Genomic DNA, 17,966 nt, shown 5'->3' on the forward strand with positions numbered 1-17,966 from the left:
ACATAAAGTGATCATAGAATCATAGAATCAAAGAGTTGGAAGAGACCTCATGGGCCATCCAGTCCAACCCCATTCTGCCAAGAAGCAGGAATATTGCATTCAAATCACCCCTGACAAATGGCCATCCAGCCTCTGCTTAAAAGCTTCCAAAGAAGGAGCCTCCACCACACTCCGGGGCAGAGAGTTCCACTGCTGAATGGCTCTCACAGTCAGGAAGTTCTTCCTAATGTTCAGATGGAATCTCCTCTCTTGTAGTTTGAAGCCATTGTTCCGCGTCCTAGTCTCCAAGGAAGCAGAAAACAAGCTTGCTCCCTCCTCCCTGTGGCTTCCTCTCACATATTTATACATGGCTATCATGTCTCCTCTCAGCCTTCTCTTCTTCAGGCTAAACATGCCCAGTTCCCCAAGCCGCTCCTCATAGGGCTTGTTCTCCAGACCCTTGATCATTTTAGTCGCCCTCCTCTGGACACATTCCAGCTTGTCAATATCTCTCTTGAATTGTGGTGCCCAGAATTGGACACAGTATTCCAGATGTGGTCTAACCAAAGCAGAATAGAGGGGTAGCATTACTTGCTTAGATCTAGACACTATGCTCCTATTGATGCAGGCCAAAATCCCATTGGCTTTTTTTGCCGCCACATCACATTGTTGGCTCATGTTTAACTTGTTGTCCACGAGGACTCCAAGATCTTTTTCACACGTACTGCTCTCGAGCCAGGCATTGTCCCCCATTCTGTATCTTTGCATTTCGTTTTTCCTGCCAAAGTGGAGTATCTTGCATTTGTCCCTGTTGAACTTCATTTTGTTAGTTTTGGCCCATCATCTCTCTAATCTGTCAAGATCGCTTTGAATCCTGCTCCTGTCCTCTGGAGTATTGGCTATCCCTCCCAATTTGGTCCCGTCTGCAAACTTGATGATCCTGCCTTCTAGCCCTTCATAAGTCATTCATAAAGATGTTGAACAGGACCGGGCCCAGGACGAACCCTGCGGCACTCCACTCGTCACTTCTTTCCAAGATGAAGAGGAAGCATTAGTGAGCACTCTCTGTGTTCGTCCACTTAACCAATTCCAGATCCACCTCACCGTAGTTTTGCCTAGCCCACATTGGACTAGTTTCCTTGCCAGAAGGTCATGGGGGACCTTGTCGAAGGCCTTCCTGAAATCCAGGTACGCTACATCCACGGCATTCCCCGCATCTACCCAGCTTTCTACCGGTTCTTATAAGCACAGACTATTCAGTAGTCTACACAGTTGTGGTTCATTTTGTGTTTCGCTTTATTCTCATCTGAGTTACGAGCACCTTGAGGGACATATTGCAAAGGTGGTGGGATATAAGTAGGATACATAAAGTGATTGTTGCATTGATTATAATTTGTGAAAATGTGAGAAGGCAGTTGATGTCATCAGTAGAAGCTGTGTGAATGGGGCAGCTATTTTTGAGATGCATGTAGAGAAGTATGCATCTGAGATCCAGATATGTGGATCTGGAATAGGTCTCTACAGACCGTGGCTTCCCTGGAATATTTGCTTGCTTTTCAAGGTTTCCCAGGACAAAGAGCCCTCAGTTTCAACTCCGGCCGCTTGGACAAAGGCTGTGGAATTTATATGGGGTGGATCCCTTTCATTGGGTGTTTTGGAGAACGGGCGGAGGCTTGGTCAGAGAGCCACAAATAAAACAGTGACCAAAGCCATTTCGGCTCAAGCCACGCGGCGCCCCAGCTTTTTCGGAGCCAATAAAGAAATGCCTTGTCCTTTTGTCATCTCTTCCTCTCAGCTGTCCTTTTCCATGGGTGTAGCATTTATACAGTTTCATATCGCTTTAACTGCCATGACTCCATGCTGTGGAAGCTTGAGAGATATAGCTTTCCAAGGACTCCAGCCTGTAGGTTCTCGTGGGTTTTTTCGGGCTATATGGCCATGTTCTAGAGGCATTTCTCCTGACGTTTCGCCTGCATCTATGGCAAGCATCCTCAGAGGTTGTGAGGTCTGTTGGAATTAGGACAATGAGTTTATATATCTGTGGAAAGAACAGGGTGGGACAAAGGACTCTTGTCTGCTGGAACTAGGTGTGAAGGTCTGTTGGAATTAGGACAATGGGTTTATATATCTGTGGAATGGCTGGGGTGGGGCAAAGAGCTCTTCTCTGCTGGAGCTAGGTGTGAATGTTTCAACTGACCACCTTCATTAGCATTTGAAGGCCTGGCTGAGCCTGGGAAAATCTTTTGTTGAGAGGTGTTAAGATGTGCCTGGTTGTTTCCTCTCTGTTGTTTTGCTGTTGTAATTTTAGAGTTCTTTAATACTGGTAGCCAGATTTTGTTCATTTTCATGGTCTCTTCCTTTCTGTTGAAATTGTCCACATGCTAGCTCCAGCAGAGAAGAGCTCTTTGCCCCACCCCAGCCATTCCACAGATATATAAACCCATTGTCCTCACTACAGGATGCTTGCCATAGATGCAGGCGAAATGTCAGGAGAAATGCCTCTAGAACATGGCTCTATAGCCCGAAAAAACCCACAAGAACCTAGTGATTCCAGCCATGAAAGCCTTCGACAATACATTACTCCAGCCTGTTATTGTTTCCAAGGACTCCAACCTATTCTGCCAAAAATAACTGAAATACTTCAAGGGTTCAATGGCATTTTTTTTCGTATCTGGAGCAACTTTGACCCGGGCTGGCTTCGAACTCATGACCTCTTGGTCAGGTCGTGATTTTAATGCAGCTGACTCCCAGCCAACTGTTCTACAGCCCGGTCCAACCTCTAAAGATGCCATTAGCTACAGATGCAGACGTAAAGTCAGGAGAGAATGCTGCTGGAACATAGCCATACAGTCCAAAAAACACACAGCATCATAGAATCAAAGATGTATTGTCGAAGGCTTTCATGGCTGGAATCACTAGGTTCTTGTGGCTTTTTTTCGGGCTATATGGCCATGTTCTAGAAGCATTTTCTCCTTGCCTCTAGAACAGTGGTTCTCAACCTAGGGTCCCCAGATGTTTTTGGCCTACAACTCCCAGAAATCCTAACAGCTGATAAACTGGCTGAGATTTCTGGGAGTTGTAGGCCAAAAACATCTGGGGACCCCAGGTTGAGAACCACTGCTCTAGAACATGGCCATATAGCCCGAAAAAAAACCCCCACAAGAACCTATAGAATCAAAGAGTTGGAAGAGACCTCATGGGCCATCCAGTCCAACCCCATTCTGCCAAGAAGCAGGAATATTGCATTCAAATCACCCCTGACAGATGGCCATCCAGCCTCTGTTTAAAAGCTTCCAAAGAAGGAGCCTCCGCTACACTCCGGGGCAGAGAGTTCCACTGCTGAACGGCTCTCACAGTCAGGAAGTTCTTCCTCATGTTCAGATGGAATCTCCTCTCTTGTAGTTTGAAGCCATTGTTCTGTGTCCTAGTCTCCATAGAAGCAGAAAACAGGCTTGCTCCCTCCTCCCTGTGGTTTCCTCTCACATATTTATACATGGCTATCATATCCCCTCTCAGCCTTCTCTTCTTCAGGCTAAACATGCCCAGCTCCTTAAGCCGCTCCTCATAGGGCTTGTTCTCCAGACCCTTGATCAATTTAGTCGCCCTCCTCTGGACACATTCCAGCTTGTCAATATCTCTCTTGAATTGTGGTGTCCATCCCAAGTGGACATTGTCCTTCCACCATAATATTTTTTGCAACAAATCAGGGGGAGTTTGGTCAAGTCCTTCTTGGGGTTTGCAGCATCTTAACATCCTTGCTTCCTTTCCTTTGCAGAGATGGCACGCCGAGTGAGAAGCGCCAGGATGCCCAGCCTGCTGTGCCTTGGGTGACGAAGAGGAGCGCTTTACCTGATGAATGCTCCTCTTCTGATGCTTGCACTCAGTCCCGGAGAGACTCGAACACGGATCCACGGGGAGGGCCCGGAACACGATGAACAAACTGAACTTCCACAATAACAGAGTCATGCAGGACCGACGCAGCGTGTGTATTTTCCTCCCCAATGATGATTCCCTCAACATCATCATAAATGTAAGTTGGCTGGCAGCTCCTTTCCCAAAGAATGATTTGGGACAGAAACCAGAATCCCATTAGTGTCTAATTATTATTATTATTATTATTGTTGTTGTTGTTGTTGTTGTTGTTGTGCGATTTCCTGGCATTGTATATTTCTGCCGCTTCTGTGATGGTTCATTTGTATTTTGATTCTGTAGCCCACTTGTCGATGGATGTCCAGAATCAGCAGCATCCACCACGGTCCTTTTTATCCTGGGCGTTGACCGAGCCAATATAGACTTCGTTTTGGTTTGCTTCTCCATAATGCTAATGGGGTGAGGTGCTCTTGGTTCCATTCCTCAGCTGAGACCTCTCTGGCTTGGTTGGACCTGCTGGGAGTTACACTACCGTCAGCACAGCTCTCAGCATCCTTGGAGCAGTTAAGCCCCCCACCACGACAAGGTTGACAAGGAGAAGACCTGGTTATGGCTCACGAATGGAACCCTGAAGAAGGGACAAAAGAAGGTCTGGTTCTTGCAGCCCGGGACCAAGCCATCAGAACCAATGCCATTAAGGCCAGGATTGAAAAATCAGCTGATGACCCAAAATGCAGATTCTGCAAGGAAGCTGATGAAACCATGGATCATATCCTCAACCGTTGGAAGAATATTGCACAGACGGACTACAAACAGAGGCACAACTCTGTGACCCAGATGATTCACTGGAACTTATGTCACAAGTACCACCTGCCAGCAGTAAAGAATTGGTGGGATCATAAACCTGCAAAGGTCATGGGAAACGAACACGTAAAAATACTGTGGGACTTTCAAATCCAGGCTGACAAAGTTTTAGAACCCAAAACACCAGACATCACGATTGTAGAAAAGAATTCAATGACTGCATGTTGTTTAAGTCACATTGACAGACCCTCAGGGTTCCCTACTTCACACTTTAACAGCACAACCGCTCTGAGTCTCCTTCGGGGTTGAGAAGGGTGGGGTATAAATACAGTAAATAAATAATAAACCATTCAATGCTAAGACTTCCTGCCAAAATGGAACTGTAGAGGAGAGTCTACTGAACAAGCCAGTACCTGCCACATACCAGTACAGCCATCTGTTGAGGAGTTACGAAGATGGAGGCATTACTTCTCATTTAACCCTTGTATGATACTTGAAGAGAACACTGTCTACCAATCACATTGCTGCTCCCAGTGGAAATTTGGGGTGCACCATGGCTCAATGACATGGAATGTGTCCAGAGGAGGGCGACTAAAATGATCAAGGGTCTGGAGAACAAGCCCTATGAGGAGTGGCTTAAGGAGCTGGACATGTTTAGCCTGAAGAAGAGAAGACTGAGAGGAGATATGATAGCCATGTATAAATAATGTGAGAGGAAGCCACAGGGAGGAGGGAGCAAGCTTGTTTTCTGCTTCCCTGGAGACTAGGACACAATAGAACAATGGCTTCAAAGTACAACAGAGGAGATTCCATCTGAACATGAGGAAGAACTTCCTGACTGTGAGAGCCGTTCAGCAGTGGAACTCTCTGCCCCGGAGTGTGGTGGAGGCTCCTTCTTTGGAAGCTTTTAAACAGAGATGGATGGCCATCTCTCAGGAGTGATTTGAATGCAACATTCCTGCTTCTTGGCAGGGGGTTGGACTGGATGGCCCATGAGGTCTCTTCCAACTCTTTGATTCTATGATTCTATGATTCTATAATCACACTGCTTCTCCCAGTGGAAATTTGGGGTGCATCTACTTTGCAGAGTTAATGCAGTTTGGCACCATGGTTTAATGACGTGAAATTATGGGAAGCTGCAGTTGCACACAGTGTTTAGTTTTCTCGACTTGAGGAGTGTTGGTGTGTCACCAAAATACAACTCCTAGGATTCCATAGAATTAAACCATGGCAGCTAAAGTGGTGCCAAATTGCATTGATTCTACAGTGTAGATGCGCTATGGTGCTAGAACCCATTCCAGACCTCTCCGAAAGATTCCTTCCATGCCTGACACTGACACCCTATTGCTTTAGCACATGCTTTCTTGGTGGAAACCATATACGAGGAATGATTTTGGTTGCTGGGTATGTTTAGCTTGGAGAAGAAGAGAAGGTTAAGAGGAGACATGATCGCAGTCTCTAAATATTTGAAGGGGTGTTGTGTAGAAAGGAGGAAGGCAGCTGCTCCGGAGACACAAACAAGTGGATTCAAATCATAGAATTGGTAGAGACCCCAAGGGCCCTCCAGTCCAACCCTTTTCTATCACGCAGGAAAACACAATCAAAGCCCTCCCAACAGATGGCCATCTAATCTCTGCTGAAAAGGACTCTGAAGTAGCATTGCCGAACAGTTCTTACTTTCAGGAAGTTTTTCCTAATCGTAGAATCATAGATACCTCGTAGGCCATCCATTCCAACCCCATTCTTCCAAGAAGCCGGAAAATCACATTCAAAGCACCCCTGACAGATGGCCATCCAGCCTCTGTTTAAAAGCCTCCAAAGAAGGAGCCCCCACTACACTCCGGGGCAGAGAGTTCCACTACTGAACAGCTCTCACAGTCAGGAAGTTATTCCTAATGTTCAGGTGGAATCTCCTAATGTTTAGGTGGATTTTTTCCCCTCTGCAATTGATATTATGATCATATGATCTTCCTATCTATGAGAAATAATAATAATAATAATAATAATAAACCTTTATTTATACCCCACTAACATCTCCCGAATTACTCAGTGCGGCTTACAAGAGGCCGAGACCCAACACATCAATAAAACAATAGCATAACAAATACAACAATAAATAAACTCATAAAACAAAACAATAAACATTAAAACAATAGCAATTAACATTAGACAATATGTTCCAGGACTTATTATGAAAACTCAAAACCATGGTTAATAGTGAATAGGGGCCGCATTAGCACAGAGGGTTAAACTGCTAGTTGTAGAAAATCTATGGACCAAAGGGTTAGCAGTTCAAAGCTGCGAGTCGGGGTGAGCTCCTGGCTGTCGGCCCTAGCTTCTGCCTACCTAACAGTTCAAAAGCATGCAATACGAGTAGATCAATAGGTACTGCCTCGGCAAGGAGGTAGAAGGGCGCCTCATGCAGACATATTGGCAACACAATCGGAGAAAATCTGCAGACCAGAGGGTTAGCAGTTCAAAGCTGCAAGTCGGGGTGAGCTCCTGGCTGTCAGCCCTAGCTTCTGCCTACCTAACAGTTCGAAAGGATGCAATGCGAGTAGATCAATAGGTACTGCCTCGGCAAGGAGTTAAAAGGGTGCCTCATGCAGACATATTGGCAACACAATCGGAGAAAATCTGCAGACCAGAGGGTTAGCAGTTCAAAGCTGCAAGTCGGGGTGAGTTCCTGGCTGTCAGCCCTAGCTTCTGCCTACCTAACAGTTCGAAAGGATGCAATGCGAGTCGATCAATAGGTACTGCCTCGGCAAGGAGGTAAAAGGGTGCCTCATGCAGACATACTGGCAACACAATCAGAGAAGTCTATGGACAACAGGCTCCTCGGTATGGAAAAATGGGACAAGAGCACCTCCCTATGGCCAGAGTTGAGCATCGCCTCCAGACGCCGGAGATTGAAGGGGAAGGCCTTTGTCTGTGTATTGTATGTTGTTGTTTACTGTGCAAAAAGGCATTGAATGTTTGCCTTATATATGTAAAACTGTAATCCACTCAGGGTATCTAGTCCAACCCCCTTCTGCAATGCAGAAATGCACAATCAACGCCCTCCCGACAGATGGCCATTGCTTAAAATTCTCCAGGGAACTCCATTGGACTCTCAAGTAGCAGCATATTCCACTGTCAAGCAGGTCCAACTATCAGACAGCATAGGTAGAATCTCTTTGAATACATTACTTCATGCCCTAGCCTTTAGAGCAACAGAAAACAAGCTCGCTCTCTCCTCAGTGTGGACGCTGGATTGCCCATGTAGTGCCATTGCGCATGGATGTGCACTGCGCATGGATGGGCATGTGCATTTATGCATGGATGTGCTTTTATGGGGAATTTAGTGGCACTTTTACTATTATGCAACAGTACCATTCAGCTGGATTGCGTGGCAGAATTGGTGCATAACTCATAAAGAAGCAGGAAAGGAAGGAGAGGAGATAAAGAAATACAGCAGCGCCTTTAAGCCTGATTTAAGTCAGCATGCGGATATTTATGGTGCTTAGTCCAGATTTAGGACCTCAACTACCGATTTGTTGAGACTCTGCATTTTTTTTTTTCCTTCCCAAAGGGGAATTGATCGTGAGGTATATACCTGCAGATTGAGCGAGCTCTTCATCACTTAATGCATAATTTAAGAAGAAAATGTTGCTTTGTTTTAGGTTTTCAATTGCAGTGTTTTGAGTGTTCTGAGCTACTTTGGATCTCAGCTAAGAGAGGTAAATAAGAACAATCATAGAATCATAGAATCCAAGAGTTGGAAGAGACCTCCTGGGCCATCCAGTCCAACCCCATTCTGCCAAGAAGCAGGAATATTGCATTCAAATCACCCCTGACAGATGGCCATCCAGCCTCTGTTTAAAAGCTTCCAAAGAAGGAGCCTCCACCACACTCCGGGGCAGAGAGTTCCACTGCTGAACGGCTCTCACAGTCAGGAAGTTCTTCCTCATGTTCAGATGGAATCTTCTCTCTTGTAGTTTGAAGCCATTGTTCCATTGCGTCCTAGTCTCCATGGAAGCAGAAAACAAGCTTGCTCCCTCCTCCCTGTGGCTTCCTCTCACATATTTTATACATGGCTATCATATCTCCTCTCAGCCTTCTCTTCTTCAGGCTAAACATGCCCAGCTCCTTAAGCCCCTCCTCATAGGGCTTGTTCTCCAGACCTTTTATCATTTTAGTCGCTCTCCTCTGGACACATTCCAGCTTGTCAACATCTTCCTTGAATTGTGGTGCCCAGAATTGGACACAATATTCCAGGTGTGGTCTAACCAAAGCAGAACAGAGCATGGGTAGCATGACTTCCCTAGATCTAGACACTCTGCTCCTATTGATGCAGGCCAAAATCCCATTGGCTTTTTTTGCCGCCACATCAGATTGTTGGCTCATGTTTAACTTGTTGTCCACGAGGACTCCAAGATCTTTTTCACACGTACTGCTCTCGAGCCGGGCGTCACCCATTCTGTATCTTTGCATTTCGTTTTTCCTGCCAAAGTGGAGTATCTTGCATTTGTCAATGATGGTGAAGAAGGAATAAGTCTATTTTTGTGTTGTTGAAAGCTTTCATGGCCATAATCACTGGGTTGCTGTGAGTTTTCCAGGCTTTCTGACCATGTTCCAGAGCACTTGAAAGCAAGAACATGATAAAATAACGTTGACCCAACTGAGGCAACTCTCTCCCATGAATCCTTATAAAGCTTTTTCAGATCCCAAAAGAAAAAGGAAAGCATTTCTCTTGACCTTCTCACCAGATAAAGGTTTGTTATCTCTGGGTTGTTGTAGGTTTCTCAGGCTATATGGCCATGTTCTAGAAGCATTCTCTCCTGATGTTTCACCCACATCTATGGCAGGCATCCTCAGAAGTTGTGAGGTCTGTTGCAAACTAGGCAAGTGGGTTTATATATCTCTGGCATGATGTCCAGTGTAGGTTTTTCAGGTTTTATGGCCATGTTCTAGAAGCATTCTCTCCTGATGTTTCACCCACATCTACGGCTGGCATCCTCAGAGGTTGTGAGGTCTGTTGCAAACTAGGCAAGTGGGTTTATATATCTCTGGCATGATGTCCAGTGTGGGAGAAAGAACTCTTGTCTGTTTGAAGTAGTGTGATTATTGCCATTGGGCAGCTTGATCGGCATTGAAAGGCCTTGCAGCTTCAAAGCCTGACTGGTTGCTGTCTGGGTGACGCCTTTGTTGGGACGTTTTAGCTGACCTCCCAACAAAGGGAGGGGAATTCCAGTCAAGAATCAATCAGGGCCAACTAATACCTTCCAACAAAGGATCCCCCTGGCAGCAACCAGCCAGGCTTTGAAGCTGCAAGGCCATTCAATGCTAATCAAGGTGGCCCATTGCAACATTCACACTCGCTTCAAGCAGACAAGAGTTATTTTTCTCGAGTTCTGTTCCCAGAATCTCTTGACTCTACTGAGGCTTATGAGAGTTGGAAGTCCAAAACACTTGGGAGTACTAGAGTTTGGGAATTGGACTAGTAGTCCTTTCTGCCAGACAGTGAGACACAATCCAAGCCCTCCTAACAGATGGCCATCCAGCCTCTGCATAAAAACTTATAGAGAAGGAAAGGAAGAGACTTAAGCCTGTGCTTCAAATCTTAGAGTTGGAAGGGGATGCACAAAGGCCATCCAGTCTGTCCCCATTCTGTCAGGCTGGGAGACACAGTCCAAGACCTCCTGACAGATGGCCATCCAAATTTCCTAAGGAAGAGGAAATAAAGAAGAGACTTGAGCCTGTTCTTCAGATCTTAGATTTGGAAGGGGATACACAAAGGCCATCCAATCTGTCCCCATTCTATCAGGCTGGGAGACACAGTCCAAGCCCTCCTAATAGATGCCCATCCAGATTTCCTGATGAAATGGAAAGAAGAGAAAGAGAAAGCCAGGCAGCAACAGCCAGGCTTTGAAGCTGCAAGGCCATTAAATGCCAATCAGGGTGGCCAATTGCAACATTCAAACTTGCTTCAAGCAGACAAGAATTCCTTCTCCCACCCTGGACATCATTCCACAGATATATAAACCTCACTTGCCTAGTTTGCAACAGACCTCACAAACTCTGAGGGTGCCTGCCATAGATGTGGATGAAACATCAGGAGAGAATGCTTCTGGAACATGGCCATACAGCCTGGAAGACTCACAGCAACACAAACCTATTTTTTCCTGCCAAAAGAAGGTAATCACAAGGCTTAAGAATCTGGAGGAAGTAACCACTAATCAAGGGATTATTATAATATCCCACTTTTTAAATCATCCTAATCTATGTCTCATGTGTGCATCAGGCAGACCTGCAAGTCAGTTGGTTGTAAGGGAAAGCTTTTCCCAAAACTCAGGGATATTTATTTATTTATTTATTTATTTATTTACTATGCTTATATACCGCTGTATCTCAAGCCCGAGGGCGACTCACAGCGGTTCACAAACAGTAAAAGACAATAAAAACAGCAATAGTTCAATAAACAATGACAATTAGTTTACACATTTCTCTTAATAACTAATAAACAATCCCAATACACAATTATTACAAACCCCATCCCCAATCGCCTCATCATCCATGCATGATCCAAATTCATTATCCATTGTTCTGTTCCTATGTTCAATTACCAGATTGCACTAAATTACTCAAACGCCTGCACAAACATCCAGGTCTTCAACTTTCTACGGAATGCCATAAGAGAAGGTGCCAGCCTAATGTCTGTAGGAAGGGCGTTCCACAGCCGATGAGCCACCACCGAGAAGGCCCTATCTCTCGTCCCCGCCAACCGTTCCTGGGAGGCCGGCGGGATCGAGAGCAGGGCCTCCCCGGAAGATCTCAAAGTCCGGGTGGGTTCATAGGCCGAGATGCGGTCAGAAAGGTATCTTGGGCCGGAACCGTTTAGGGCTTTATAGGCCAATACCAACACCTTGAATTGAGCCCGGTAGCAAATCGGCAGCCAGTGGAGCTGGTGCAACAGGTGGGTTGTGTGCTCCCTGCGCTCCGCTCCTGTTAGAATCATGGCTGCCGCGCGTTGGACTAATTGCAGCTTCCGGGCCGTCTTCAGGGGCAGCCCCACGTAGAGTGCATTGCAGTAGTCTAGGCGGGATGTGACAAGAGCGTGGACTACCGTGGCCAAGTCAGACTTCCCAAGGTACGGGCGCAGCTGGCGCACGAGCCTAAGCTGTGCGAATGCTCCCCTGGTCACCGCTGAAACCTGGGGCTCCAGGCTCAACGGTGAATCCAGGATCACACCCAAGCTGCGAACCTGTGTCTTCAGAGGGAGTGCGACCCCATCCAACACAGGCTGTAACCCTATGCCCTGTTCGGCCTTACGACTGACCAGGAGTACCTCTGTCTTGTCTGGATTCAACTTCAATTTGTTCGCCCTCATCCAGACCGTCACAGCAGCCAGGCACCGGTTCAGGACTTCGACAGCCTCCTTAGTAGCAGGTGGAAAGGAGTGACAGAGCTGGACATCATCTGCGTACAGATGACACCGTACCCCGAAACTCCGGATGATCTCACCCAGCGGCTTCATGTAGATGTTGAACAGCATGGGAGACAGAATTGAGCCCTGAGGAACCCCACAAGACAATGGTTGTGGGGTTGAACAGGTGTCCCCCAACAACACCTTCTGGGAACGGCCCTCCAGAAATGACCGGAGCCACTGCAGAACAGTGCCTCCGAGACCCATTTCCGCAAGGCGCCCCAGAGGATACCGTGGTCGACGGTATCGAAGGCCGCTGAGAGGTCCAGGAGCACCAACAGGGACACACTCCCCCTGTCGAGCTCCCGGCGCAGATCATCCACTAAGGCGACCAAGACTGTCTCAGTTCCATTTCCCGGTCTGAAACCAGACTGTGCCGAGTCCAGATAATCCGTGTCTCCCAAGAATACCTGGAGTTGTGAGGCCACCACGCGTTCCAGGACTTTGCCCAAAAAGGGAAGATTGGAAACCGGCCGAAAGTTGTCAAATTTAGTGGGGTCCAGTGATGGTTTCTTCAACAGCGGTTTTATTATATTCAGTCCTAGAGATCCAGTCATTTCGATTACTATTCTGCATCTGCAAAGAATAGTTCTTAAAATCAGCAGATAATAAAACGCTTACTTTTTTTTCTACCAGGTTAAAATATTGTGCCACGAGTTACTTGTCCAGGTGTGTGATCTGTTGCGGCTGAAGGACTGCCACCTTTTTGGACTCAGCGTCATACAAAGTAAGTCCCAAATGGAGCAATCCATCTTTATTATTCCTTTTTGCAATTATATGTCATTGTTCTTGCCTTTGTTCTATTATGTGGCTATCAGCTTCCCCGCTGGGTGTTCTTGCAAATTTGGAAAAGTTTGAGGCCACATCTGTGTGTTTGCTAATTGTGGTTAGCTTAAGATGTATCTACAAGGTAGAATTAATGCAGTTTGGCACTGCTTTGCTTGCTATACAATCGCTGGGAGTTGTAGTTTGTTGGGACATCAGTGCTTATTGGCAATTCTTTTTTGTCATGTCAGGAGCGACTTGAGAAACTGCAAGTCGCTTCTGGTGTGAGAGAATTGGTCGTCTGCAAGGATGTTGCCCAGGGGATGCCTGGATGATTTGATGTTTTTATCATCCTTGTGGGAGGCATCTCTCATGTCCCCGCATGAGGAGCTGGAGCTGATAAAGGGAGCTCATCTGCCTCTCCCCAGATTTGAACCTACGACCTTCAGTCCTGCCGGCACAGGGGTTTAACCCACTGCGCCACTGGGGGCTTATTGACAGAGAAGAATAAACACAATATGAAACTACAATTCCCTGGATTCCATAACATTGAGCCACAGAAATTCAAGTGGTGTCAAACTACATTAATTCTGCAGTGTAGATGCAATACGAAGCCATTGTTTGAAGCTATTCCAGACTATGGGAAAGTCACTTTTAGGGATTGCAACTCCCAGAATCATAGAGTTGGAAGAGACCTCATGGGCCGTCCATTCCAACCCCATTCTGCCAAGAAGCAGGACAATCACGTTCAAAGCACCCCCAACAGATGGCCATCCAGCCTCTGTTTAAAAGCCTCCAAAGAAGGAGCCTCCACCACACTCTGAGGCAGAGAGTTCCACTGCCAAACAACTCAAGAGTTCCACTGCCGAACATCTCAATGATTCACAGATTTAAAAAGTCGCTCTTCCACATTGTGAACCACGTTTAGAAGCCGGTGTGACATAAACTATGATTGACATTCATGTTTGTGTCAGCAACAGTCATGTGCCATGGCTTGCTGTGAAAGCAGACAGGAAAAGGAATTGGGAAATAAGGGGGAATAAGAAGGAAACCTACACTGGGTGCCCGAACATCCAATCATGATCCTAGAAAAACATAGAATCATAGAATCATAGAATCAAAGAGTTGGAAGAGACCTCATGGGCCATCCAGTCCAACCCCCTGCCAAGAAGCAGGAATATTGCATTCAAATCACCCCTGACAAATGGCCATCCAGCCTCTGTTTAAAAGCTTCCAAAGAAGGAGCCTCCACCACACTCCGGGGCAGAGAGTTCCACTGCTGAACGGCTCTCACAGTCAGGAAGTTCTTCCTCATGTTCAGATGGAATCTCCTCTGAACATGGTTGTCAGGACTCTATTTAATAAATGGGATGTTTTATTCAACCTTAAATGAACAAAGGCATTTCTCCAGTTTTGCTTCTTTGACATTCTTCACATCAAGAGTATGTATGCATGCAGTTTCCCCCCTGCAACTAGCATATTTGCACACATGAAAATTACTTAGGCAATCCCTCGTAGTCCAAGGATGATGGTCCTTCAGGTGTAGTGTCTTGGCGGTGGGTCTGAAGGTGGCTGTGGAGCCCTATTCTTGACCTGCATGTTCTCCCACAGTGAGGGCATCGGTTTCCAGGTAGAAGGCAGTCCTGATCAGGGTTGGCTTGACATGCCTTCCTATTGGCACGTTTCTCTCTTTGACCGTCCATTCCTTCCTCTTAGAATTCTGCAGCACTGCTGGTCACAGCTGACCTCCAGTTAGAGCGCTCAAGGGCCAGGGCTTCCCAGTTCTCAATGTCTATGCCACAGTTTTTAAAGTTGCCTTTAAGCCCATATTTAAATCTCTTTTCCTGTCCTCCAACATTACATTTCTCATTCTTGAGTTGGGAGTAGAGTAACTACTTTGGAAGATGGTGATCAGGCATTCAGACAGTATGACCAGTCTAGCAGAGTTGATGGAGAAGGAGCATGGCTTCAATGTATGTGGTCTTTGCTTCTTCCAGCATGCTGACATTTGTCCACTTGTCTTCGCAAGAGATTTGCAGGATTTTTCAGAGGCAACGCTGATGGAATGGGGACACACACACAAACACACATGATGTTTCTTTGATGCTAAGACACTGTTGATTACAACACACACACTAATTTCAGTACGACCAAAAGAAAGAGACATCTTTTTAGGGATATTTATATGGGGAAAGTGTGTTCTACAATGAATGAAATGCAGTGTGCATGTGTATATATCATGCATAACCAAACTTGGACCCTCCAGGTGTTTTGGACTGCAACTCCCATAAACAGCCGGTAGGCTGTTAGGAATTGTGGGAGTTGAAGTCCAAAGCACCTGGAGGGCCCAAGTTTGCCCATACCTGGTATATATAGCATATTTAAATGTCAGTTTTCTGAAAAGGAACACGTGAGTGAGTTCCTCTCTCCGGCTTTCCCTGTCCTCAGCGGAAGCAGTTAAGCTAATTCATGGAGACAGCTTTAAAAAGCAGAGCAGCTTCAATCTGCAAATACATCACGACTCACTACCTCTGAGGATGCTTGCCATAGATGCAGGCGAAACGTCAGGAGAGAATGACTCTAGACCATGGCCAGATAGCCCGAAAAAACCTACAACAACCCAGTGATTCCGGCCATGAAAGCCTTTGACAATACATTGCATCATGACTGCTGTCTCATTCAGCTTTCCCTTTGTTTTTTCCCCCCTTTGGCAGACAATGAGCACGTCTATATGGAGTTGTCCCAGAAGCTCTACAAATACTGTCCGAAGGAGTGGAAGAAGGAAGCAAGCAAGGTAAGGAGCACCTTTCTTTTTAGAGCCAAGTCAAACTTTTGTCCTTTCCCAACTAAGCTGGAAGACTTTCTCCTTTGTTGCAGCAATGTGCAAAGTATGTACAAAATTTTAAAACTTCTCCTTCAGTCTTCACAGCAGCTACTCTCCAAATCACCACCCATCTAATTACAGTAGCTTAACCCGCTGGTGGTGCAGTGGGTTAAACCACTGAGCTGCTGAACTTGCTGATCAAAAGGTCAGTGGTTTGAATCGAGAGAGTGGGATGAGCTCCCACTGTTAGCCCCAGCTTCTGGTTAGACCACATCTGGAATATTGTGTCCAATTCTGGGCACCACAATTCAAGAGAGATATTGACAAACTGGAATGTGTCCAGAGGAGGGCGACTAAAATGATCAAGGGTCTGGAGAACAAGCCCTATGAGGACCGGCTCAGGGAACTGGGCAAGTTTAGCCTGAAGAAGAGAAGGCTGAGAGGAGATATGATAGCCATGTATAAATATGTGAGAGGAAGCCACAGGGAGGAGGAGGGAGCAAGCTTGTTTTCTGCTTCCTTGGAGACTAGGACGCAATGGAACAAGGGCTTCAAACTACAAGAGAGGAGATTCCATCTGAACATTAGGAAGAACTTCCTGACTGTGAGAGCCGTTCAGCAGTGGAACTCTCTGCCCCGGAGTGTGGTGGAGGCTCCTTCTTTGGAAGCTTTTAAGCAGAGGCTGGATGGCCATTTGTCAGGGGTGATTTGAATGCAATATTTCTGCTTCTTGGCAGGGGGTTGGACTGGATGGCCCATGAGGTCTCTTCCAACTCTTTGATTCTATGATTCTATGATTCTGACAACCTAGAAGTTTGAAAACATGCGAGTAGATCAATAGGTACTGCTTCTGTGGGAAGGTAACAGTCAGGCATGTAACCGGGGGGGGGGGGCTTGAGGGGCTTCAGCCCCCCCCCCCCCCAAATTCTCATGGTGGTCCGCGAGAAGGCCTTACTGGTACATTATTTAAACTGTTATGTTTATTCATATCATGATCTGATCACCATACTCAATATATCCCATATGCATTGGGGTATTGGGGTAACGATACAAAAGGTTTGCTAGGGTAGACCCTCTTTCACTCAGACTCAGCCCCCCCCCCCCCCCGAACTCAGCCCCCCCCCCAAAAAAACTCCCCCTGAAAAAAACTCAGCCCTCCCACCAAATCGAAATCTTGGCTACAGGCCTGGTAACAGTGCTCTATGCAGTCATGCTGGCCACATGACCTTGGAGGCGTCTATAGACAACACCTGCTCTTCGGCTTAGAAATTGAGATGAGCGCCACCTCCAGAGTCAGACAGAACTAGTCTTAATATCAAGGGGAAACCTTTACCTTTAACTCTTTTTACTGGGGGTTAGGCCAGAGGTATTAACTCTGCTATCAGTCATGTTTCAGACCGGGACATGGAATTGAGACAGCCATGGTCGCCTTAGTGAAGCGTTTCTCAACCTGGGGGTCGGGACCCCTGGGCGGGGGTCACCAGGGAGTATCAGAGGAGTCACCAAAGACCATCAGAAAATACAATATTATCTATTAGTCATGGGGGTTCTGTGTGGGATGTTTGGCCCAATTCTATCGTTGGTGGGATTCAGAATGCTCTTTGATTGTAGGTGAACTATAAATCCCAACAACTACAACTCCCAAATGTCAAGGTCTGTTTTCCCCAAACTCCACACGTGTTCCATTTGGGCATATTGAGTATTTGTGCCAAGTTTGGTCCAGATCCCTCATTGTTTGAGTCCATAGTGCTCTCTAGATGTAGCTGAACTACAACTCCCAAACTCAAGGTCAATGCTTACCAAACCCTTCCAGTATTTTCTCTTGGTCATGGCGTTTCTGTGTGCCAAGTTTGGTTCAATTCCATCATTGGTGGAGTTCAGAATGCTCTTTGATTGTAGGTGAACTATAAATCCCAGCAACTACAACTCCCAAATGACAAATATCAATTACCACCCCACCCCACCCAGCTCCACCAGTATTCAAATTTGGCATATGGGGTATTTGTGCCAAAATTGGTCCAGTGAATGAAAATCCATCCTGCATATCAGATATTTGCATGACGATTCATATCAGTTGCCAAGTTACAATTACAAAGTAGCAATGAAAATAATGTTATGGTTGGGGGTCACCACAACATGAGGAACTGTATTAAAGGGTTGCGGCATTCGGATAGACCACTGTATCCTTCTGGGGCACCTCGTGGGGATGGGTCTTGGAGGTGCTCTTCTACAGTGGCTCCAGTCCTTCCTGGAGGCTCG

At 46.3% G+C, this 17,966-nt stretch overlaps 1 protein-coding gene across 2 annotated transcripts in view; it reads left to right on the top strand.

Annotated features, from left to right (window-relative positions):
- FRMD6 (FERM domain containing 6) overlaps positions 1-17,966 on the top strand; it is a 119,701-nt gene that overhangs the window by 67,656 nt on the left and 34,079 nt on the right. For both annotated transcript variants that reach the window (XM_067463108.1, XM_067463107.1), the window contains exons 2-4: positions 3,755-4,009; positions 12,755-12,845; positions 15,598-15,677. In XM_067463108.1, the coding sequence (XP_067319209.1) occupies positions 3,911-4,009; positions 12,755-12,845; positions 15,598-15,677 (270 nt within the window). In that variant the 5' untranslated portion in view covers positions 3,755-3,910. The remainder of the gene's footprint in view (positions 1-3,754; positions 4,010-12,754; positions 12,846-15,597; positions 15,678-17,966) is intronic.

Source organism: Anolis sagrei, chromosome 1, assembly GCF_037176765.1.
Source record: "Anolis sagrei isolate rAnoSag1 chromosome 1, rAnoSag1.mat, whole genome shotgun sequence".
Classification (NCBI taxonomy): domain Eukaryota; kingdom Metazoa; phylum Chordata; class Lepidosauria; order Squamata; family Dactyloidae; genus Anolis; species Anolis sagrei.